The sequence below is a fragment of the Rhipicephalus sanguineus genome, chromosome 1 (assembly GCF_013339695.2).
Source record: "Rhipicephalus sanguineus isolate Rsan-2018 chromosome 1, BIME_Rsan_1.4, whole genome shotgun sequence".
In the NCBI taxonomy this organism is placed as follows: Eukaryota; Metazoa; Arthropoda; class Arachnida; order Ixodida; family Ixodidae; genus Rhipicephalus; species Rhipicephalus sanguineus.
In genome coordinates this window covers 37,720,136-37,744,482 of record NC_051176.1, presented here as the reverse complement: position 1 = coordinate 37,744,482, position 24,347 = coordinate 37,720,136, and the positions used below count along the sequence as shown (strand labels likewise).

General features: G+C 48.0%; 1 protein-coding gene across 2 annotated transcripts in view; it reads left to right on the top strand.

The window, feature by feature from the left end:
• LOC119390671 (E3 ubiquitin-protein ligase parkin) overlaps positions 1 to 24,347 on the top strand; it is a 115,961-nt gene that overhangs the window by 76,341 nt on the left and 15,273 nt on the right. For both annotated transcript variants that reach the window (XM_049414117.1, XM_037658328.2), the window contains one exon: positions 3,333 to 3,413. In XM_049414117.1, the coding sequence (XP_049270074.1) occupies positions 3,333 to 3,413 (81 nt within the window). The remainder of the gene's footprint in view (positions 1 to 3,332; positions 3,414 to 24,347) is intronic.

Below are 24,347 nucleotides of genomic sequence, written 5' to 3'. Positions count from 1 at the left end.
AGTATAGGGGATGTTTTTAGTAATAAATGTAAGGTAATTGCGAAGAAAGAAAAGTGGACGAAAAGATAGCTTGTGAGTGTGAGTACACATAAATATGAACATGAGCGAGTGCCTATGAGGATGAGTACACGTGAGTATGAACATGAGTATGAACGTGAGTGAGTACCCATGAGTGTGAGTAAGAGTGAGTATGAAAGTGAGTAAGTGCCTATGAGTGTGAGTACACGTGAGCATGAACGTGAGTGAGTACCCGTGAGTATGAACGTGAGTGCCTATGAGTGTGAGTAGGCATGAGTATGAACGTGAGTGAGTGCCTATGAGTGTGAGTGGGCGTGAGTATGAATGCGAGTGAGTGCCTATAAGTGTGAGTAGGCGTGACTCTGAACGTGAGTGAGTGCCTATGAGTGTGAGTGGGCGTGAGTATGAACGTGAGTGAGTGCCTATGAGTGTGACTTGGCGTGAGTATGAACCTGAGTGAGTGCTTATAAGTGTGAGTAGACGTGGTGACTCTGAACATGACTGAGTGCCTATGAGTGTGAGTAGACGTGACTCTGAACGTGAGTGAGTGCCTATGAGTGTGAGTAGGCGTGAGTATGAACGTTATACCCCTGTCACACAGGGCAACTTAAGTGCACTTTGAGCGAGTGCACTTCGCCGGTAGTGTCATTTGCACGCTGTCACACAGGAACGCTTAGTGACACTCGCTGCAAAGTACACTTGCCGGCAAGTGCGTTCGCCAAACTCACTTCGCTACGACGGAGTGTCTATCCTCGGCAGCAGTGGCTCGCAAATAAATACGCTAATGCAAAACGCGATGATCATGGTATTTTTAAACCATCGTTCTCGTTATTAGGAATACTGCCATGTATTCAAACAAATGATACTACAACAAAAAACCTCGCTACTCTCGCCCTCGGCAGTTTGCGGTCACGTCCGCTAGGGGTATGCGGGAGCACATGTCGTGCAATGGCTGCATCCGTCCCGTTGTTTACTTCCTTGCACATGTGCAGGTCAGTCATTCTTTAATGATTCGCGATGGCGTGTGCCACGGGTGCCACTTCCGCGAAGACAACGTGGTCTGACGCAGAGACGCGGGCGCTCATACGCCTTTGGGAGGAGCAAATGATTACTGCCAAAACACGCTCCAAACGCCCGTCACCACTACGCGTCCCTTCTGTACCGGAGTCTGCCATTTTTGTTTTCAATTCGTCTTGGATATGATACTGTCTTGTCTCGGCTCGCGATGACGAATGACGTTATGTGGTTGCAATATTTACTTCGTTTACGCGCAAAGTTCATTGTAAATTATGTTCATGCCTATAATAAGCAATTAAACTGCGAGCATTGCCAAAAATAACAAATATATGTTGCGCTACTGAACCACTAATTGCCACTGCCATCATTTCCAAAGCACACTTCTCTTTCTCGTGTAGCAGCGCGCCACCAAAGTGACACCTCTGGTGACACTCTGTGAGCGTAAGTGCACTCGCTCAAAATGACACTAAATTTGCCAGTGTGACCGGGGTATTAGTGATTGCCTATGAGTGTGAATAGGCATGGGTATGAGCCTGAGTGAGTGCGAAGGCTGAAAAAAAATTTGGATGAGTCAGTATGAGTGAGTATCTCTTGGAGTGTGCCCACCTATGGGGGGTACATTATGGGTTTTGGCAGATTCAGAAATCATCATCATCGGCCTGTCTACGCCCACTGCAGGGCAAAGGCCTCTCCCATGTTCCGCCAATCAACCCGGTCCTGTGCTTTCTGCTGCCACGTTATACCTACAAACTTCTTAATCTCATCTACCCACCTAATTTTCTGTCTCCCCCTCACGCGTTTGCCATCTTTTGGAATCCGGTCAGTTACCCTTAATGACCACCGGTTATCCTGCCGACGTGCTACGTGCCCGGCCAATATCCATTTCTTCCAGATTCAGAAATGGGGTACACTTTTCATTTCAACGTATACACGGGAAGCTACCTAGGGTGCCCAGCACCAACCACAACAAATTGAAAAATACCAGAACTGCAAACTGTGCTACGAAGAAAAAAAAGTTGAACAGAAAAAAAATGTTTTCTGCGAAACACATGTAGCCAACCTTTGTTTCACCACGTCGAGAAGCTGCTTCGCGCGGTGGCACGATAGGCACTAGTGCTTATATTTTTGTATGTATGTAAATAACCTTTGTACTTACAGACCTTATATTTGCAGTATTATTCTATAAGGGGTTGTGTTCAAGACGTGTATTTCCAATTTTTTTTCTTTACCCTGTGCAGAGTAGCGATGATGTTTCTATGAATTTTTTTCTTTTTATTATATTTTGCTTTGTTTTCATAATTTTTTTATTAGAAATAGACCTGTTGTTTGAAATCAACTCTGTTGGAAAGACCAATTCTTCCTCATATGATATCATATGATACCCTACACTTTAGCATCAACCGACTTCTGTGACAGGAAAGAAAAATATTTCCTGGACTACCAAAAAACAACCGATTTTTTTTGCGGTCACGAAAGTGTGAAGGGAGTGATGCCATAGGTCGATCGAGTGTTTGTCAGTGGCACAAACTGTTTGGGGAGGGAAGAGAGCATGTTGAAGATGAGCAACGGTCAGGACCGCCCTTCAACGGCAAAAAGTCACTAAAATGGGCCTCGCCACACCGCATTTGCTGTCATGGACTTCCTGAACAAAAATAGCATCACACAGCTTCCCCAGCCAACACCACCTAGAAGAGAGGTGGTGGATTTAGGTGATGTTGCCCCAGCCCAGATCTTGCTCCTTCAGACTTCTTCCTCTTCCCCCGACTGAAAAGAGCCATGAAAGCATGGCACCATGGCTCTGTTTAGACCATTCAAGATTCCGCAACGAGGGACCTGAAAAGCATTCCAGGGAGCCTGAAGTGATTGGCAGAGTTGCTGGAAATGCTGTGTTGATTCAGAAGGTGCATATTTTGAAAAGTGTTATGTCGATGTGTCAAAATTGCGGATAAATGTATATTTTTTTTAAATTCAGTCCTACTACTTTGCGGACAAACCCTGTATGTGCCTAGTGTTCTTTGTAGTTCATTTATTTCGTTGACTTTTGCAATGTTCCTCATTAGGCATCTTTTTCAAGAAGCTAGATGACCTTCTAGTGTGCTAGATGCGAAATCCTCTTAGTTGCATGGAGTCCACATTTTGAAAAATTTACAAAGGCAGAGTAGTCGGAGCTGAAATTTTCCAATCTGTTTTGCAGCTGTGTGAAAGAAATGTGCTGAAACCAAGTTTGAACGTAAAAGAAGAAGGCTGGAATTGCCAGAAAGTGAGAGAGTGATATTATTGACCACGTGTCCTTGCAGTTTGTGTTTTGCCGGCTGTGCCTCCAGGGACACCACTTGGGGCCTTGCACTAGCAGCAGGGAAGCTGGCGAGGAACGAGCCGTGAGTGTTTTATTTATTAAATGTGGCAGGTTAGAGCAATGTTTGCTGTTGACTCCCACTAAGCTCAGCTGTGTAGTATGGAAAAATATATGGCCTACATAAAACACAGGCACACATAGATGTGCCACTTATACGGCAAGGCCACACACTGTGGAAGAGTACTTATTTAATGTTTGGTGTGGAGAACTGTAGTAACCAAGCTCAAGAAAGAATTTATTGCTTCTTTGTTTGGCTGTTACGTTGACAAGCATGCACTCGCATGTAGTGCTGCGAACAGTTGAGGGTCAACTACCCCGCGGTTGTGTCCACACATATGCAGGGTTCGTAGCGGTCCTTGAAACCCTTGAAAACCCTGGAATTTTCAAATAGCATTTTCAAGGCCTTGTAAACCCTTAAATTTTTGTAGGTCCTTAAATGTTCTTGAATTTTGTCAATACACTTTTGTTGAGCCAATTTTTAGTAGTTGCACTTTGGGTAGTTCTGTGCGAATAATTGAGCTCATATTACACAGTTCCAATTCGCTAACATTAATTTAATATTTGAAAGTATTTAAAAAGAACGATTAGACATATTCTACCATGTGTAACCCTCCTTAAAGATTATTTCACTGCAACATGGAACTTCTGTATCGAGAAACCACCTTGTCAGGGGAACTCTGTCCCAGCGCGAAGCCACACTTCTGCACGTCAGTCATTCTTTTTATTAGCATCTTATATTGCCTAAATATGAGAAATTTTAAAGCCTAAATTATTTTTTCACGTATAATTTGCATCCTACTACAATTGAAATCCCACTGTGATTTGAATTCACTTCAAAATTATTCGACACTAATTGCCATTCACTTTGAGTCTAGAAAGTTATGTTCGCACGAGCCTACTTTTGATCAGAGGCTGACACCCCTGTCACACGGGGCAACTTAAGTGCACTTTGAGAGAGTGCACTTCGCCGCTAGTGCCATTCGCACGCTGTCACACGGGAACGTTTAGTGACACTTGCTGCAAAGCGCACTTGCCGGCGAGGGCGTTCGCCAAACTCACTTCGCCGAGACGGAGTGTCTAGCCTCGACAGCAGTGGCTCGAGAATAAATGAGTTATTATCCAAAGCCGAGTTCATAGCATTTTTGAACTATCGTTTTCTTTATTAGGAATATTCTTATGCATTAAAACATACTATAACACAAAATACTACTTTGCTATTCTCGTTCTCAGACAGTTTACAGCCACAACCGCCAGGGGCATACCCAGCGCACGCCGTGCAATGGCTGCAGTTACCGCGTTTGTACGTAAAGTTTATTTTAAGGGCTGGTTATAGCTGTAACACAGTATTTCTTAAAAGACATTGCCTGAAAAAACAAATATCTGTTGTGCTACTTTATTACCCATCGCCGTTACAGTCATTTCCAAAGTGCACTTCCCTTTCTTGTGTAGCAGCGCGCTGCCAAAGTGCCATTCTGGGGGCGTAAGTGCACTCGCTCAAAATGACACTAAACTTGCCAGTGTGACCGGGGTATTAACGAGGATTTTATTTTGTGGCAGTGGAGAGGGAAGGGTGCCCGACCCCTTTGCAATTGTGTGAGTTTGTGTGCATATATGCTCATCAGGTGAACGTGTTCATCGCCTAGTTGGTACTTGCTACAGTATGTGACATAATTGCCCCTAGAATGACACAAATTAAGTTGGAAGCACTGCCCGTGTTGTCATGTTTGTGCTTCTTCCTGCGTTTTTGTGTTGTATTAGCGGCGATTATGTCATCTATATATTAATGTAAGGTTAAAAAATTCTAAGGCTGGCAATGCACATTTTGTGTGTGTGTGTGTGTCGCGTGCACACGCACTCACGCAATACATCCATATTGTGAGGTGAATCAGTTTAAGCAAACTAGCAGAAGAATACTGAAACCTGCAGTAAACAGCGTAAACAAAATATTAGCGAAAAAGGAACTGTGAGAATTCCTTTAGTTAGCTATTAATTGTGAAAAAGTACCTGCTTTGGCTTGTGTGCCATGAAGGATATACTTCATGCTGTACAAGCTCGTGTTTCCTTTTTCTACGATCTCGACAAGTGTTGTTTCAAGTCCTTGAAAATTCTTCGTTAGGTGCTTGAAAGTCCTTAAAACCCTTGAACTTTTTTTTTCAATGTTGCTATGAACTCTGATATGTAACTTATCTGCTAAATTAGTGTAGGCTGTAATTTTATTTCACGAGTCATGCCAAATGCACCAGCCAGAGGTGTGGTTATATCTCTTCTATTTCTCTCTGCATTGTTTCTGCTCAGAAGCACTTTACACGCGTAAGCATGCCTCATCTGTGAAATTGGTGTCATAGAGCGTGTCCGCCACTGAGCAACATCATCTCGTCGCAAAGTGAAAAAAGAGAAAGACAACAAAGGATTGCGGAAGAGGCACGTGTAATCCAAGAACAACAACGCGGATGTTCTCATACTAATTAAATGAACTAGAATGGTGTCTGGTTGCACAGTTAGGCAAACACGGAACACATTTCTCCGGATGACCCTCCCAATGCTGGGTTCAAACAGCCAGTCCGCTACCAGCAAAAACTACAGGGACTCTATGAACTCGGGCAACACACAAGTGAATGGGTGCGGTCGCAACTGCCAGAGGAGGCCAGCAGAGCGCATCCACCTACACGGACCTTTCCCCCTCTTCCTCTCTGGGCTGACCAAACTGGCACCTGCGCTGTGGTGTCGCGTTAACAGCAACAGGGGGCCTCATTGTTGTCTGTGGGATCATATGTGTGTGAAACATCATTTCTGTCAATGATGCGTGGGTTCCCGTGGTGGAAGAGAAGTTTCCCTAGGCTGGCATAACAACATTCATCATTTGAAGCACTTGCCAAGGCTCGCTCTGGAAAAGTCAGATCCCTTTTTCTCTTCTTCCAATGCATACGTGTATCTGCACAAGTCGCATCACTTGCTGAAGCTCAACTCGGTTGTGGAGTGGCTGATGTCCCCCTGGATGCTGCTTACACAAGTTTGGCAGCTTCTCTGCAATGGCGGCCGTTGGGGAACATGTCCGTAGAAACTGATACCATGCTTCGTGCACCCACTCAAACAATGAGGACGAAGCCATCCTGGTTAAACTAAAGAGGGGAATGCACACGAGGATAACAAGGGGAATGCACATGGGGATAACACCCATTTGCTTGCGCATCAACTGCGTTCACGAAGCGAAATGACACACTTTTGCAGCGTTAGCTACACTTGCCTAGCCGGAGCCAATTTCGTGTGGATCCTCATGAGCCGTGCTGCGCATGCGCGAGGATCAGTGATGTCACACAGCTGGGTCACCGCTCTCCGCCACCACCGCGCGTGACTCGCTGCTGCTGGTCTGCGTCTTCGAGAGGAGTGACGTCGTAGCCATGGAAGACACACTGGCGCCAGCATGCGCGCAGCTATTTGCCTTCGCTGTGCAGTCGCCGTGTGGCACTGCGCTGGAGCCGATTGATAGTGCCTCTGACTGGCGTTTGCAGGTGGGTAACGCCATGGAGAAGGAGAGCGCAAATGCTGCTCAACGGCGCAGAAGAGCCCAGAAGCTTATCTCATCGGATCCCGAAGTAGTTGCCTGGCAATTAGCGGTTCAGCGTACGAAGAATGGACAGAAGAAGGCTAATAACCCTAGACAACCTGGAAAGCTAAGAATAATCAAAACCTTTGCTAACGCTACGTATATCCTGGCATAGCCAAGCTAAGCCACTGCAAAATTTTTTTTTTAGTTGTCTGAACTAGTTGTACTATTTTGTTGGTACAGTGCTGTGAATACTGAAATTGAATTGTGGAAAAGAGAAACTGTCGTTCGAAGAGTAGTTTAATTTAATTTAGTTTTAATACCTTAAAAACCCCACTCGGGACACAAACGCAGGTGCTTCAAGCATGTTTGCGCAATAAAAAGCAGGTGTTGCAGTGACATGTTTGCACAGTGTCCAGACATTCGGAATGACTTGTTCGGCAGCAGCATTGTGGGGCAGGTCATTCCGGTCTCTGGCAGCTCGAGGAAAAAAAATTAGGCTTGAAATGTTACAGTTTGTGTTTGAGGATGGGTAACTTGCAGTTGATGGCTGGTGCTCTGTGACGTGCATGAAGGTGAAGGCATGATGTAAGGTGGGCGGTTTAGCGAGCTCTAAAGAATTCATGAAAAAAGAGCGCGTGGCAACACGACGACAAAAAGTGAGGGATGACAAGCTAGATTCTGCCCTTAACCATTTGTATCTCAGCATCCGCATATGTGGATAAAACATACCAGTGAAGTGGGATCAGGCTAGCCAACACATTGCCTTGACAATTGATTTGAAATGTTGGCATTACTCCAGCATTTCATAAAACCATCTATATTTGTCACCTTCTGTGAACAAACAGCAATAAGTGCGCACAGAACAATTGCATTCTTCTCAAGTCACCTGTAGAGGTGTATGCCTACATTTTTTTTAACACGAAAGTGTTTTATGCCGGGGTCCACCACGGCTCCACTGACGTATTTCCGTCACGGATATGACGTTGTAAAATATACTCTAACAGATGGCAAAGAAAAAAAAACTAGAAGAAAATGTTCCGTAGTCGGGAGTCAAACCCACGACCCCTCGCTCCGCAGCGCGCGGTGCTAACCACTCGACCACAGAGCGTACGTTCTCCAGCTTAATAACGGCAAGCTATTTATATACACCATTTACCGTTCGCGGTACTCGGAGCTCCGTGGCTTCAGCATGTTATTGTTATCACTAGCGAGATGGCGCGAAGATCGCGCAGAACGCGCTTTAAAGGTCGTAGCCCCGCGTGTCGCGATGCGAGCCCGCTTCTACAGTGGGTGCCTCTTGCGCGCGCGCGTTTACCTCATGATGGGGCAGTTTGTACCTCTTGTGTCCTTTCACCACAAGTTTCCGTTGACGTTAAAGGAGAGCGCGAAGGTCACTTCACTCGCTGCAGCGGCCGCGTTTCCGAAAGGAGCGCGCTGCTCACACGCAAAGAAGTAACAGTGGTGACAGTTGTTAGTTCGCACTCGTCCAGTGTATGTTCTTTTCGTGCGTCCTTTCTTCTTTAGAGCGCGCTGCAAGTTTCGAGCTGCTTGTCGTTCTTCGCGTGACATTACAATTTGCTGCTGTAGCATTAAATACTCTGCCCTTGTGGCAAAACCATGCACAATAAACGCTCAACTACCCCTGTGAAGACATGTTTCACTTTCGTGTTACACAGATTCCTATGAAAGGGGGATCAGCCATGTTTTTTTCATAAGTTCACTCTAAATTCGTGAGAGTTTTTAAATGATTCGGCCTTATTCCAGAAAAGGAAGAGTTTAGCTTGTTTTGTGACTTTTGTTGCACTGTGAGCTACCAAAGTTTGTAAATTCAGTTGTCGCTGTGGCGTCCACGTTTGTAGAGGTCCTGCCATACCGAATTCGTGTAAGAAGCTGATAGAACGCCGCATGGTGGTAGGATCCGCTTCGTTGCCGTGCGGCTTTGTAGAAAACGTCTGTAATGGAGCTAAATATGCCTTTTAGAAGTTATTTAGAATTGTATTTGCTTTATTCGGGACGTGGATTAAGTGGGGAAGACATGCATGCCATAATTTTCTAGCTGACTAGCGGAAGCGAATGTTCCGATTTGGAGAGCACCGATAATTAGCGCGTTGAGGCAGAGCCATCAACAAGCAAAGGCCTCTTGAACAATGCTACTGCTAATGATGAAAGCATTCAGTTAGAACGTAACTGTTGCGAAATGCTCAGGAACGAAGCATCGAGGAGCGTGCAGAACTATCGGAAACATGAGAAGTTGAGAAAGGCACGTGCAGAAAGGGCAGTTTTCGCCTCCACGATTGATAAACTGGTCATCTCTCTCTAGCGTCGGCTGAACCAGTTATTCGTTGCATTTTTTGGTGCCGAAACCCGGGATCCGCCCCTTCATAGACTTCCCTTCACGTCACGGTCATGGCGAACTCGGACCAGCTGCGCAAGAAGCATGGTGTGCTCAGGGCTGGCGTCACAAGAACGCTGACACTTTTAACGGACCTACTGCAGCAAACGGATCCCGATGGCTCTCAAATTAACAGCCGCATGGATTAGCTCAAGGACAATTAGGTAGCACTGTAGAGGCTCGACGACGTCATCCTTGCAAGCACGGACGAAGAAAACCTTGACCAGGAAGTAGAAACAGCACACGAATATAATGAAAAAGATTCTCTACGCCGTGTCACGCGCCAAGCTCTGACTACAAGAATGTGAGAGGACAGCCAGAACGCAGGCTCGAGCAACTGAACCTGAGCCAAGCAACCTCGGATCTCCAAACTCCGGCGACGCAGCAGGCCAGGTGAGCGAGCACCGTCAACTACCGAAGTTCAACTACCGAAGTTCCAGATACCAACTTTCGATGGTAGCCTGCATGGATGGCAGTCTTTCTGGGACAATTTCGACGCCACAACCCACAAAAACACTGAGCTGCCGCGCATTGTAAAGTTTAAGTACCTCCTCACCTACTTAACTGGCAGCGCAAAGCGGGCTATCAAAGGCATCCGCTTAGTCGAGCAAAACTACGACGTCACGATCAAGACGCTTACGGATCGCTTTGGACGCCGGGGTCTGCTTGTGAATGAGTATGTCGATCATCTCACGCTGAGCCCCGTGAAAAGCTCATCGGAGGTCCTGAAGCTCCGTCTGCTTCACGACACAGTGCAGTTCCACGTCATTGCCTTAGAAGGCCTTCACCAGACCACCAGAACTTCACCAGACCAGTATACTGTGGTGTTAAACCGTGTCTTGATACAATGTCTGCCAGAGGATCTTGCTATCACGTACAGGCAAAAGACCAAGGAAACGAACTGCGCATCCAGCATCGCCGAAACTCCTGAAGACGGAACGCGGCGAGCCAAGGAGATCTTAACTTTCCCCCGTATCCAGGTAGAAATCCGGGAGGAGGGCCGGCTGCAGTCGCATCGAGTACTGCAAAATGAACACAGGACCCACACATCTGAAAGTATTTATGGTGTAGAACATGTACCATCATCGTCAGCCCTAACCGGGTCTACCTTGCCAAAGCAAGGATCATGTGATCGCTGCCTGCAACGCCAACCTATTGGCTGAAGAGAAGCGAGCAAGGCTTGAGTACGCCAATTGCTGTTTCCGCTGTGGAGCACGCAATCACGTCACCAGATTGTGCAGAAAATCCATCAAGTGTGGTACCTGCCAGCGACGCCACCTGACGATTCTCTGCGAGTTAGCGAGGTCAGCCGAAGATCCACAGCCAGACGCTGGATCCCCGGCGTTTCATGAACCACCGCCGCCAGACATGCAAACCGTCACAACTGCCCAGAGTCGTCTCGTGGAATCTACTCCTGTATTGTTGCAGACAGGCCGAATTTGGGCAGAGTCTGAAGACAGACAACTCCTTCTGCGGATACTGTTGGACTGCGGCAGCCAGCGCACAGACATTCATGCAGACGTGGCAAAGATTCTTAAGTGCTCGGTAGTAGGTAAAAAAGAGCTCTCCCTCGTCACCTTCGGAGGGTCCAAGTCACGAAGACGAATCTGCACCGAGCGTGTCAATGTGCGACTCCGTGGCCAGTTCTACGAATCGGCAATAACCTTGGAAGCGTTAACAATTCCTGATGTATGCACTGTAACAAGCCCACCGCTCGACCCCAACATTTTGCACCTGTTTGTCGAACGAGAGTACAACGTAGCCGACAGCTTTCAACCAAATACATGGCAACCAGACGAGATAAGTGTCCTCATCGGATCTGACGCGTATTGGCAAGTTGCCTGTGGGAAAATTGATCGCATCAGCACAATTATAACAGCGATCAAAACTACATTTAGATGGATGGTGCAAGGCCCTATTGAGTCCAACATCCGCTCCCCATCAAGTGCACTGTTCGTCGCAATTGACAAATCTGAATCAGAGAAGCACGACGTATCGTCACTGTGGCGTCTTGATGCCATCAAGATTGATGGAGCCTATTCACAGACCCTAGAGAGCGACCCTCACCTGTCTGCATTTAAGCAGGGCATCTCCAAGCAAGATGGCTATTATCAAGTGCCACTGATTGTTGAACCGCTAGTGTTACCATCCGGAAGCAACAGTCGCCGATTGGCCGAATGTCGACTGCGAATTCAGATCAACCGGTTCCAGGAGCAGTCATCACTGCTTGAAAAATACGACCAGGAAATTTGATCTTATTTCAACGATGGACGTGCGGAGCAGCTGCCCAAGGACATCTACTACATGCCCCATCACGCTGTGGTTTGTTGCGAGACTGTAACGACAAAGCTTCGTGTCGTATTTGACGCGTCATCGCACGAAGCTGGTCATGTTTGCCTCAACGACGTACTCTGAAAGGCGTGAAACTTAGTGCTGACGTCATCCAGCTCCTACTTAATTTTCGCTGCCACCCTGTGGTTCTCGCCAGACATAAAGAAGGCATAGCTACAGCTTCTTATTCGGCCTGAAGACCGAAACCTGCTACGATTTCTGTGGCTGGAAGGATTACCAACGAAAGAAGAGCCCATGCCACCCACTACGACATGGAGAATCACGAGGGTTCCGTTTTGAGCCGCATCAAGCCCATTCCTTTTGGCCGCTACACTTCGACACCACTTATCTTCATGTAGGCAGAACTACCCAACCACAGTAGCCCTATTAGAACCCGCATTCTATGTGGATGACCTCATTGGACTACCCAGAGCCCAGGAGGCATTGAAATTGTATGACTTTTAAGAAACACTGCAGATATTCAGGGAGGCCAGCATGGAGCTTCGCAAGTGGGCTTCTAATTGCGACATCTTGAAAGAGAAATTCCTCCGCGATAAATGTGTCATTGAAGATGAAGCGGAAGACGGTCACACAGTGGAGGTTTTGGGAGTTCCTTGGGGATGTTTTGGTGACTGCTTCCTCCTTAAGGCTCAGCATGCTGCTACTTTCACAGCTGTGGATCCTGCTACTAAACGCATAGCATTGCAAACGTTGGCAAGAGTTTATGACCCCTTGGGATACCTCACCCCATTTACCGTAAAGGCCAAGATTGTATTCCAAGATCTCTGGAAGAACCTTTCATGGGACGCTAGCATGCCAGATGAACGAATCACGTGGAACAGCTGGTGCTCAGAGCTAAATAGCGCCACGTGTGTCCGCATCCCACGATACATATTCTTAAGCGACGACATCAAGCCATTTACATTTGAGGTGCATACCTTCGCGGATGCCAGTCCTAGAGCATACGGCACGTGCATCTAAGTCCGAGTAAGCTCAGAACCTGACACATGCTTCTCACAACTGTTAATCAGCAAAGGCAGACTTGCTTCTCTCAAGATGGTATCTCTTCCTCGCCTGGATCTCGCATGCGTCATCGCAGCGTGGTTAAGCTGCTACGTGAAAAAGGTACAGTTCCTTCAGCATGCTCCAGTTTTCTTTTGGACAGACTCGCTGGTGGCGCTACACTGGATAAAGGGCTCATCAACTAAATTAGATCCCTTTGGAGCACATCGGGTCCCACTGTGGCAGCAAGGACAATCCTGCAGACGTTATCACTTACGGAGCATCATTTGCTAATCTAATCGAATCTACCATGTGGTGGCACGGCTCAACTTGGCTTTCTGACAAGAGGAAACAATTTGAATGTGCAAGCATCAAGAATTTCACCGCAGTGTCAGAGATAGCCTTTTTGGAGGGACCAAGCAGTGATCAAGGCTCGTCTACGCTAGATCCATCGGGCATTTTCGGTCGTCAATGCGTCTTGTGTTTGGAAGACTGCAGCTCTATTACAAGGCTGCTTCGAGTCACAGCATGGATCAAGCGTTTCATCTGTAATGCTTCGCCGCAGCTCCCATCAGTATCCAGATCTCTCACAGCGGAAGAGTTATTACAGGCTGAGCGTTATTGGCTGCAGACTATTCAAGACCACTCCTTTCCAAACAAAGTTCTTGCGCTACGTCAAAGTCAGCTGTTACCCACAACATTTCGTGTTCTTCGCATTTGTCCGTTTATGGATGCGTTGTCCACCTACTTCGCGTTGGTGGACGTCTGCACCAGCTTGATGCTGATCACGACATACGCCACCTGATTCTCCTGACAGATGATCGTAAGCTCACAAGCCTTTTCGCATCAGCGGCATACGCGGCACTATTTATGGAGGTGTTGAAGCAACATTAATTGGTTTGAGAGCGTTTTTGGTTGCTGACGAGACGTCAGACAGTAAAGAAGATAGTTTCCAAGTGCAGAATGTGTAAACGATTGAAAGCAGCAGCAGCATCTGCACTAATTCTCTCCCACGCGAGAGAATTAGTGAAGCAAGCCCATTCACCGTTGCCGGGCTCGATTACTGTGGGCCCTTATATGCAAAGCTAGCAAGTGGTTCAAGGTCCTACATCCTTCTGCTTTCATGTGCCGTCGCACATGCCATCCATCTGGAGCTCACCTCAGGCATGACCGCCGCTACAACATTGCTCGTCTTCCGCCGTTTCCTCGCACGGCGCGGAGTTCCTTCGATGGTATACGCTGACAGCGCTGAAACTTTCCGTAGCTTTCGCTAAAACATTTGCATCTGCACTACCAGCTCTTCGGGAGCACACGGCAGAGCTACGGATCCAATGGAAGTTCATCGTAGAGAGAGGTCTATGGGGGGGAGGGGGATGGTGGGAGCGCCTTATTCGCTCAACAAAAAACTCCCTGAAACTGTCACTGGGACGCAGCAGCTTCGATGTGTAAGCCCTCACAACTGTGCTGTGCGAGATCGAAGCAGTAATCAACAACAGACCTCTAACGTATCTTGAGAGCGAGCCCGACAAGCTCCAGCCATTGACTCTATTGCATTTGCTTTTGGGAAAGTGCAGTATTTCCCTGCCGCAACACATTCGCGTCTCGGAGCTTTCGACTACGGTTGACTTGAAACGCAAGGTTTTTCATCGCCAGCGTTTAATGGACGAACTTTGGAGGAGATGGAAGCGAGCCTACCTGCTACGACTGTGGTCAGCGCATAACAGCCCAAGTCGCTCATCAACCAAGCTAAAGATTGGTGATGTAGTACTAGTCTTAGAGGATAACACACCTGCAACGTACTGGAAGTTAGGCCGAGTGATCACTTTACTTCGAGGAAGAGACGGCATAGTGCGCACTTGTTCAGTGCGTCTCGCCAATGGTTCAATAAACGTCCGGTGCAAAATATCTGCACCCTCAAAGCATCAGATTAATCTTAACCCGCCCCAGAGGATGTTGCGAAATGCCCACGAACGGAGCATCGAGGAGCGTGTGGGACTATCGTGAAGGCGAGAAAGTTGACAAAGGCACGCGCACGTGCAGAAAGGGCAGTTTCTGCCTCCATGATTAATAAATGGGTCATCCCGTCTAACGTCTGCGGAACGAATTATTCGTTACAGTAACCATGAACGCATTTCTAATGATGATCAACGACGATAAAGATGATGACGAACACGTTGAAGTCGAGCTGTGGGCAAGCAAATGGGCCTTGAATGGGGATGATGGTGATGATGAAAGCGTTGAACATGATGATTAACGCGTTGATGGCGCAATAATGAAAGTATTGAATCAGCGCCGTTAGCAAGCAGCTACATGAACATATGTTATTATTATGATGATGATGTTATTAATGATGAACGCATTGAACTGATGATGAAGCCGTTGATTACAGTAACTAGTGGTGATGATAATGAATAATGCGTTGAAACAGGGCCGTCTGCAAGCAAAGTTCCCATGTATGACGAAGAAGGATGATGGACACAGTGTAACTGGTGTTCCCAGCGTCCACATATGTAGACGCTTGTTTTCTTCTATAGAACTAAAGCTAAAATTTCCTGGTTTTCGGTTTATTCTTGCTTTGTGATATATTGTATTTGCATATATGCAAAAAAAAAAATACTTGCGCAACTAGATTGGCCATGGGATACAAAGGGTTAAGAGATAAATGCTGATGTTATATGAATATGAGGAATGGATGAATCTTTTGGCACGATTCTCAACTGATTCAAGTTCATTGATGATATATGCTTTGTGAGGGTTCCAATGGCAGCAGCATATTCTAGTTGTGGTCTGACAAATCACTTTTGCAGGAGTAGTTTAACACACTGCAGAGCATGATGGAGGTGGCGTTTCACAAATCCTAATGCCTTGTTCGCTGATGAAATGACATTAGTCGCATGTGCATATTAGGAAAGGTCGTGAGACAGGGTTATGCCGAAGTACCATAACTGTCAACTACGGGGGGAACGGCTTCATGGCCTGGGTTGGGATTTGTTTTTTAAGAGCTTGGCTTGTGTCCATGCCCATCGAAATTGGACTGTTGGCCATCCTATGGGGCAGCTATTTCACAGGGGATTGTTTATTCCCACTTCTTTTCCTTTCAGGCTTTCAAAATTTAGATCTTGGGCCAGTGATGGGTCAAACATTCAGTGGGAAAGGCTGCTCAAATGGATTTATATGCGTGGAATATGTTGTCCGGGTGAACAGCTGAAGTCCCCACTTCAGCTATGGCAGGCAAAAAGTCTTGAATCACATAACGACATTTCTTGACTCTAAGAATAGAAAACATCCCCAACACAGTGAGTCAGTGAACACTTTCAAACAGACTTGCTTGCCAAGAAAAGTGTAATTTCTTGGATGTCTCGTGTCTACAAATGGGTGCCCTTTCGACCTTCCCATAGAAGTACAGAGAAAAGAAGATGGTACGAATTTTCGATTGGTCAGTAAAGGGTTTTACCACCAGTTCTGTCACCGAACGATTGTTCAGAAAACAACTTTTGGCGAAAAAACTCATAACCCTGGCTTCACACCCGGTGTGTCATGCCAAATAGTATTTGCAACCATCTGAGAATTATATTTGCCCATATTAAATTCATTACACTCGTATAATTAAAGCTTGCTGTGCCCGCATTACCACACTCTCCCCTTGCTGGTGCATGTTTTAACAAATTAAGCAAAGCATGACAATGAAAAACACCCGAGAAGCCGAATAGCGGCATCGCAAAACACAACAAAAAAACGTGGCTGATCCCTCTGTCATAGGAATCAGTATAACACGAAAGTGAAACGTGTCTTCACAGATGTAGTTGAGCTTTTGTTGTGCATTGTTTCGGCGCAAGGGCAAAGGAATAAATGCTATAGCAACAAATTGTAATGTCACGCGAAGAACGGCAAGCATCTCGAAACTCGGAAGGCGCTGCTCGAGCAAAGGACGCACGGAAAGAACATATAGGATGAGCATGAACTAGTAATTGTCACCATAGGCGTGCGCACAGGGTGGGGGGCAGCCGCCCCCCCTAATCATCTAAGAGGGGGGGCGCAAAATCTGCCCCGTACATTGACCCTTCTATCACCTAAGAGGGGGGGGGGGCGCAAAATCTGCCCCATACATTGACTTAGTAGAGTGGGGGGGAGGCGCTGCGATGAGCCTTTGCCCCACCCCCCCACCCCCTATGGGGAACCCTGCGCACGCCTATGACTGTCACAGCTCGACATTAAAGCCCGCTGCTCAAACAGAGGACGCACGAAACGGACGCACAAGTATACGCAGGATGAGCGCGAACTAACTGTAACAGTTGTAACTTATTTTTGTGTGAGCAGCGCGCTCCTTTCGCAAAAGCGGCCGCTGCAGTGAGCGAAGTGACCTTCGTGCTCTCTGTAACTTCAACGCAAACTTGCCGTGAGAACACAAGACGTACACCCTCACCCCCCCCCCCCCCCCCCCCCCCCCCCCCCCAATTCGAGATAAGCGCGCGCGCACGAGCGACCACGCCCTGTGGAGGCGCGCGTTCATCGCAACGCGCGGCGCGGGGCGACGACCTTTAAAGCACGTCTTTCTAAAGTCACGGAAAAGTACCGCGACCGTCATACCCGCCGCCATATTTGGTCAGCGCGGCAGAAGCTGCGGCGGCGCGGTGTTGATTTCATGCGGGGTAACGCATGTTTTACGCATTGCGTGCGCTTTTGCAGCCCCGAATGAAGCATACCGTTGTTCTCTGACTGGTTAGAAAAGAAATAGCGGCAGTTTTCACTTGCCTACACGCGCACGCACGCGTACTTACGCGATAAAGTAATGCCAACTGCGCGGCATTTACGCGCTCGGCTGTCGGCATTTATCAAATGCGAAGCATTTCCTAGCGAACTTCTGCGATTTTGAACGTATCTATCTATCTGTCTGCCTGCCTGCCTGCCTGCCTGCCTGCCTGCCTGTCTGTCTGTCTGCCTGTCTGCCTGTCTGTCTGTCTGCCTGTCTGTCTGTCTGTCTGTCTGTCTGTCTGTCTGTCTAATCTAGCCGCCCACGACTTTGTGCTCTCCTGGCCGTTTAATGCAGTGATTCCACTCCTGCGCCAACTGCGCCAAAGTGCGCCAAATTGTATTTACTGCGCCATCCTGATAATATCGACCAAATTTGCGCCAAACTGCGCCAAAGTCTCGGGTTTGGGGGCGTCTATCACCGGCAATCGCAACGCCGGCGCGTCAGAACATGTGCAGCTCGATCTTGGGGCTGCCAATAAAGTCGCAATCATGGACCAAGAATTATTCCGCTGAATAAATAACGCTCGTGCGTGCGTTCCGAGTAAGCCACGATGCCATGCACGGTGCCGACGCAGCTTCTGTTCTGCAAGTCGGCTCGACAGCAAAACGCGCTCTCCGCAGAGGCTCGTGACGTCTAGGCCTATCGGTAGCGAGAAAGTGCGACGGCGATTCATCGGCGGACGTCGTCTGTTCCAGAAACGCTGCTGATAGCTCGTTTCAAGCGTCGCATGGCACGTAAGGAAAGCAATGTTCAGTAATAACTACATGAGTGCCGCTAAAATGTCTGTCACTTCTGTTTCCGGACATTGCGGAATGAAATCTGGGATCGCTCGCAGTAGGTATATGGGACAATATCGAATTTTCCTTGCTTCGCGTTTATGGAAGAGCACGCGAACGGTGGAAACGCGTTGACACTTTTCCTTAAATATACTTTATCCATGGATCTTCATCCAGAATTCCAGAACAGCTTTTTCGTAATTCCTTCCGCCAGCACGTCCGAGTTTGTAATCACTCTGCGGTAAATACCCCCTAAAAGGCCCTGCCCTTTCGAGCTCACGTGCTAGGGTTCCAATTCGAATTTTTTGCTTGCTTTTTTAAAAATGTCATCTCATCAGTAAAATCATATCTCCTGGTCGGAGCAGCCGCAAATGCGCAGCTGTTAGTAGCGGGCCCGTCCATGGGCGTCCGGAGGGGGGTGCAAGGGGGGGCAGCTGCCCCCCCTTGGAATTTTGGATAATTATTTTCTATGCAGTAGCAGTAAGCTACACAGCTTGATTAGCACACTCCAGTCCCACATATCCGCGTGAAACATCATTCAGGATTACCAGCCAACTTTGCACGTTACATACTGCTATGGACTAATCTTGCCGGTCATGTCACGGCAATGAAACAAAAGCTACCTATGCTACATGCCCCCTCTCCCCCAACCTCTGCTGATGCACCCCCCTGGAAAAAGTTCTGCGGACGCCCTGGGGCCCGTCGCTGACGGCCCACAGTGAAGCGGCTACGCCATGTTACACGTCCGCCCCTCGCTTTCGGGGGTCAATAGCAGGGGCGTAGCCAGGGGGAGGGTTGGGGGGGTTCAAACCCCCCCGAAATCTTTCAGTTTTGCTTGCGTATATATACACGCACACATACAAACGCACGCACGAACATACATAAAGTATGGTTGAACCCCCCCCCCCCCGAAAAAAATTTCTGGCTACGCCCCTGGTCAATAGCTAACGGTTGAAAAAACTCAGTTTCGCTTAAGAGCGAAGCACTGAATGCGATACCAAAAAATTGTATTGTGAAACGAAGTAAGACTAGCAGCTAACTCTTTTGGATCCGATCTCGCGCAACTCAACAAAACGCTGGGATAAGCGAATATGGCCCCTCCAGGAACCGAAGCGTTTTCTTGCTCTGAGTTCTCTAAACGCGAAGTAAGCGTTGAGAGCACAGCAAGTTTACGAGCCGTCTCCTGATGCCTCGAGATAGCGCGCGCGCAAGCGACTGCGCCCTTCGAACGATGCGGTCCCCCCCCCCTTCCGCTCCCCTGGCGTCCCTTCATGCTCCTTACGAAAGACGGGCGGGGCGTTTCTTCTCTGTTTGATGAGCAATCGACGGCAGGCCCGCACGCAGGAAGATGTTATCTCATGCGCTGTCCGTGCGGCGGAGACAGACGGCCGGCTAGTTTAATCTCCGCTTCAGCCGCGTTCGTCGCCAGCGCTCGCGAGCTTTTACCCGCGGCTAGAATGCGCGTGGTGATGTTATTAATTTGGACTTTATACGGAAAATTACGGCAACGGCGACGGCAAAAATCCGCCGAGAGGGTTCATATAATTGCTATCGCAAGGGTCAATGTACGGGGCAGATTTTGCGCCCCCCCCCCCTCTTAGGTGATTGGGGGGGGGCGCCCCCCCCCCCTGCCCTCCCTGTGCGCACGCCTATGCTCCTGAGATGATTTTTTCCATGAGATTTGCAATGAATCGAAATATTTCTAGCCTTCATAAGAGCCCCACAATAATACTCAGGTGCTTGAATGTTAATGTAATATGCTTCTGTATTGCACTCCAGGATGTAAAATTCGCTGCTCCAAAGTGCTCTCAGATGCAAAATTATCTGCTCCAAAGTGCTCCAAGATGAAAATTTTGCTGCTCCAAAGTGCTCCAAAACGGAAATTTTGCTGCTCCAAAAATTGCTCCAAATCAGAAGTCCTAGGTAGCATCACTGTTAATGGGATGTGCACCAAATTTGGTATGGCATAACATGACTGTATGACGAATATAAATTACAGGTGATAACGTGATAACATGAAAAAAAAACTTGGACCATCTTCCCGAAGGCAACCCTGATGGGATGCGAAGCAGCAGCGGTGCGCACGGCGTTGACCCGGTTGAAACGGGTGTCGACGCGGGTGCTGGAAGAACGGTTTCGTTTGAAGCGAAACTCGGTGTAGCGTTTACTCGAGTAAACGTTTGTTTGAAACGCAAAGACACGGGAGGCGGGTTGGGTTTCGTGTAAGTTTCATTAAAGCGTTTGGCAAGACTTCGTAGTCGTTGTTTCTTCAGAGCCAAGACACGGGCGCTGGACTGGAGCAGGCGCGCGTTTCGCCTTGACTACCACGGGTGAAGCGAGAGAGAAGTGACACGTTCAGAGGTGTTGCGAGTGGGCGGAGAAGCCGGCAGCTGCGGGCGCTACGGCGAGCATGCTGCGGGCGAGGGGAGAGAGTGACGTCAGCGCGCACCTGCGAGGGAAGCGTGCGAGGGGAGCGTGACGTCAACGGAAAGCTGTGGCGTGACCTACTTGGCAACGCTCCAACGCCTACGGCGAGGGGAACGCGTTGCGGCGCATTCGTACGGGCGCACGTAACGTACGGCGTTACACACGTGAGTCAAAGAGCTGCTTCGCATCTAATAATGACATGCATGCCATGTACGACATGATTTACTTACCACGCTCATGTGCGTTCGCGGCAGCTTCCGCTGGCTTGATACACACCAAAATTTGTATGGCGTGACAAGAATGTGTGACGAACATAAGTTACTGGTTAAAACGTGCAAATCATGACAGGCATGCCATGTAAAACATGACTTATATGACATGGTCTCGGGGCGCTCGCAGTCGTTTAATGAAATGCATATATACCAAAATTCATATGACGAGATATTTCTGTATGACGAACGTTAGTGTCAGGTGGTAACATGTAAATCACGCCTTACATGACATGCGTGCCATTATTTTCATGTTACCACCTGTTATTTATGTTCGTCATACAGTATCGTCACGCAATACCGATTTTGGTGCATATCAAGCCAGCGAACCGGCCGCGAGAGCATCATGAGCATGGCATGTAAATCGTGCCTTACATGGCATGCGTGCCATTATTTTCATGTTACCACCTGTTAATTATGTTCGTCATACAGTCACATCTGGCAATACCGATTTTGGTGCATATCAAGCCAGCGAACCGGCCGCAAGAGCATCATGAGCATGACATGTAAATCATGCCTTACATGGCATGCGTGCCGTTATTTTCAAGTTACCACCTGTTATTTATGTTCGTCATACAGTCACGTTACGCAATACCGATTTTTGTTCATATCAAGCCAGCGAACCGGCCACGAGAGCATCATGAGCATGGCATGTAAATCATGCGTTACATGACATGCGTGGCAATATTTTCATGTGACCACCTGTTATTTATGTTCGTCATACAGTCACGTCAGGCAGTACCGAGTTTGGTGCATATCAAGCCAGCGAACCGGCCGCGAGAGCATCATGAGCATGGCATGTAAATCATGCCTTGCATGACATGCGTGCCATTATTTTTATGTTACCACCTCTTATTTATGTTCGTCATACAGTCACGTCAGGCAATACCGATTTTGGTGCATATCAAGCCAGCGAACCAGCCTCGAGAGCATCGTGAGCATGGTATGTAAATCATATGCCTTACATGAAATGCGCGTTATTATTTTAATAATTATTATATGTGGGGTTTAACGTCCCAAAACCACGATATGATTATGAGGGACGCCGTAGTGGAGGGCTCCGGAAATTTCGACCACCTGGGGTTCTTTAACATGCACCTAAATCCAAGTACACGGGCCTCAAACATTTTCGCCTCCATCGAATATGCAGCCGCCGCAGCCGGGATTCGATCCCGCGACCTTCGGGTCAGCAGTTGAGCGCCATAACCACTAGACCACCGTGGCGGGGCCGCCATTATTTTCATGTTACCACCTGTTATTTATGTTCGTCATACATTCACGTCACGCAATACCAATCTGTAGCAGTCAGTTTTCATGGCGCGCTGATCGTTATATGTGAGCCCAAAGGCGTCAGTTTTACGTCAAGCATAATTAAGAGCTGCCCGGCAATGTTATTGTGCATGAACCTTCTGTGGCAACCACGCGAAACAAGCTGCACTAGTGCAGGGGAGATGCAAGCATTTCCCGAAACAACATTCGCGAATTCTCAATGAAACGCTTGCATCACAAAGACGGGAATCAGTCGTGGGAACAAATTTTTGCCGCCGTATTCTGTGCAGCCACACAGCCCGTCGCTAGGCATCCTTTTTCCCTCTGGGAATAATAAAGATGGCTTTGCCCGTTTCCCGCTGGTTGCTGCACCTAAAAGCGCAGCACTCAGGCATTCTTCGATGCCTCGACAGGCTTGCGATGAAGTGTCAAAACGATAGGGTATGTCGTAATCTTCCTGCACGCTTTTCTGAGGCCATGAAAACAATCGCCCTACAAAGCGCCGTGCGTAGGCGGCCGGGAGACACTGGCGAGGCGAGCGAGCTGGACCATTTCCGTGGCGAAGCCGCCAAAAGGGCGCGGCGGCGAAGAGAAAACGAATGCGGTACTTTTCCCATTACAGTGACTTTACGCCTTTCGGGCCCTTCGCGCCATCTCGCTAGTGATAGCGAAAACATGCTGAAGTGCCACCGATCTCAGAGTACCGCCAACGGTAACTTGTGTATATAAATAGCTCGCCGTTAGTATGCTGAAGAACGTGCCGTCTGTGGCTGAGTCGGTTCGCGCTGTGGAACGCGGGTCTTAGGTTCGACTCCCGGCGACGGAACGTTTTCTTCTAGTTTTTTTCTCTAGCATCTGTTAGCATAGGTCGGCAAAAAAAAAAAAATTGGAGCTCACTCAGACTCGCCAATATTTTTCTCAACGGCACTCAGACTCAAACTCACCAAAATATTGCTCACCCGGACTCACTCAGACTCACGGCCCGATCTGAGTCTGAGTGAGTCCGAGTGAGTCGACTCATGAGTGAGTTTGCCGACCTATGTCTGTTACTATATATTTTACGACGTCATATCTGACGGAAATACGTCAGTGGAGCCGTGGTGGACCCCGGCATAAAACACTTTCGTGTTAAAAACAAAGGGACACTGCTTTCAAACAATAGCCTGTTGGGAAGCGAGCGGATGGCTCTCCGGATGATGCGCTACTCATGTGCGCTACGCTTTGATCATGCGCAGAACTAGTTACTTCCATGGGATAAAAATAAATGTGGAGTCTCCCACTAGAGCGCTTGATAACGAGATTGTGGTGCCGGCACGTAAGACACTAAAGTTAAGTTAAAATTGTGAATTTGGATGATTCAGACGCTCCAAAAATGTTGTCGCATTCTACTGCTCAGCAATGGGATTCCTTTGCCGTCGCTCCCTGGCTCGAATAGATTTGCGCTAAAGGGGAAGAATAACGCAGCGCCGACTTGTCGCACTGGCGGTCGAAATGCTCAGCCTATAAATTTGGGCTTAATATAAGTCACATACAGTCAAATCCCGCTACAGCGAAATTGACGGGACGCGTGAAAAAGTTCGTTGTCGCGGTATTTCGTTGCAGCGAAATTTCATCTATAGACCACAAAAGGTAGGAAGATCTGATGATCATGACTCATCCTTTGGTCCTGGCAAGCGCATGCATTTTCTTTGCATTTAACTCTCGCTAACTCGACGCACTTGGCCGCACACCGAGTGAATGTATTTTCTCGCGTATAACACGCACAAAATATACAGAAAATTTAGCGCTAAACTCGGGGTGCGGGTTATAAGCGAATTTCGTTGCGCAAGTTGGCTTCACGGCAACGCAAAGAAGGTGGCTTTGCGTCAATAGGCGAGTTATACACGTGGGTTATACACGAGCAAATACTATATGCAGGCTACCCTCGAATCGTGCCGAGCGCGTAGCGCCGCGAAGGAGCGTGCCAAAGTTCGCTAGAGGCTAAGTGAAAACGAAGTGCCGAAGCTCCGCACTACCACAGTCATAAGCGAGAGAAAGGAAAGTCGAAACGCTTCGTGCCGTTTTACGACTTTGATGCCTTTAATCTTTCTTCCGGTGTGTTAGCTGCGTACCTCAGCATATTCGCTATCGATGATCGCGACGATAGCGACCGCGGTCTCTGCCGCGGTTTTCTGCGCAGCGCTTGCGGCA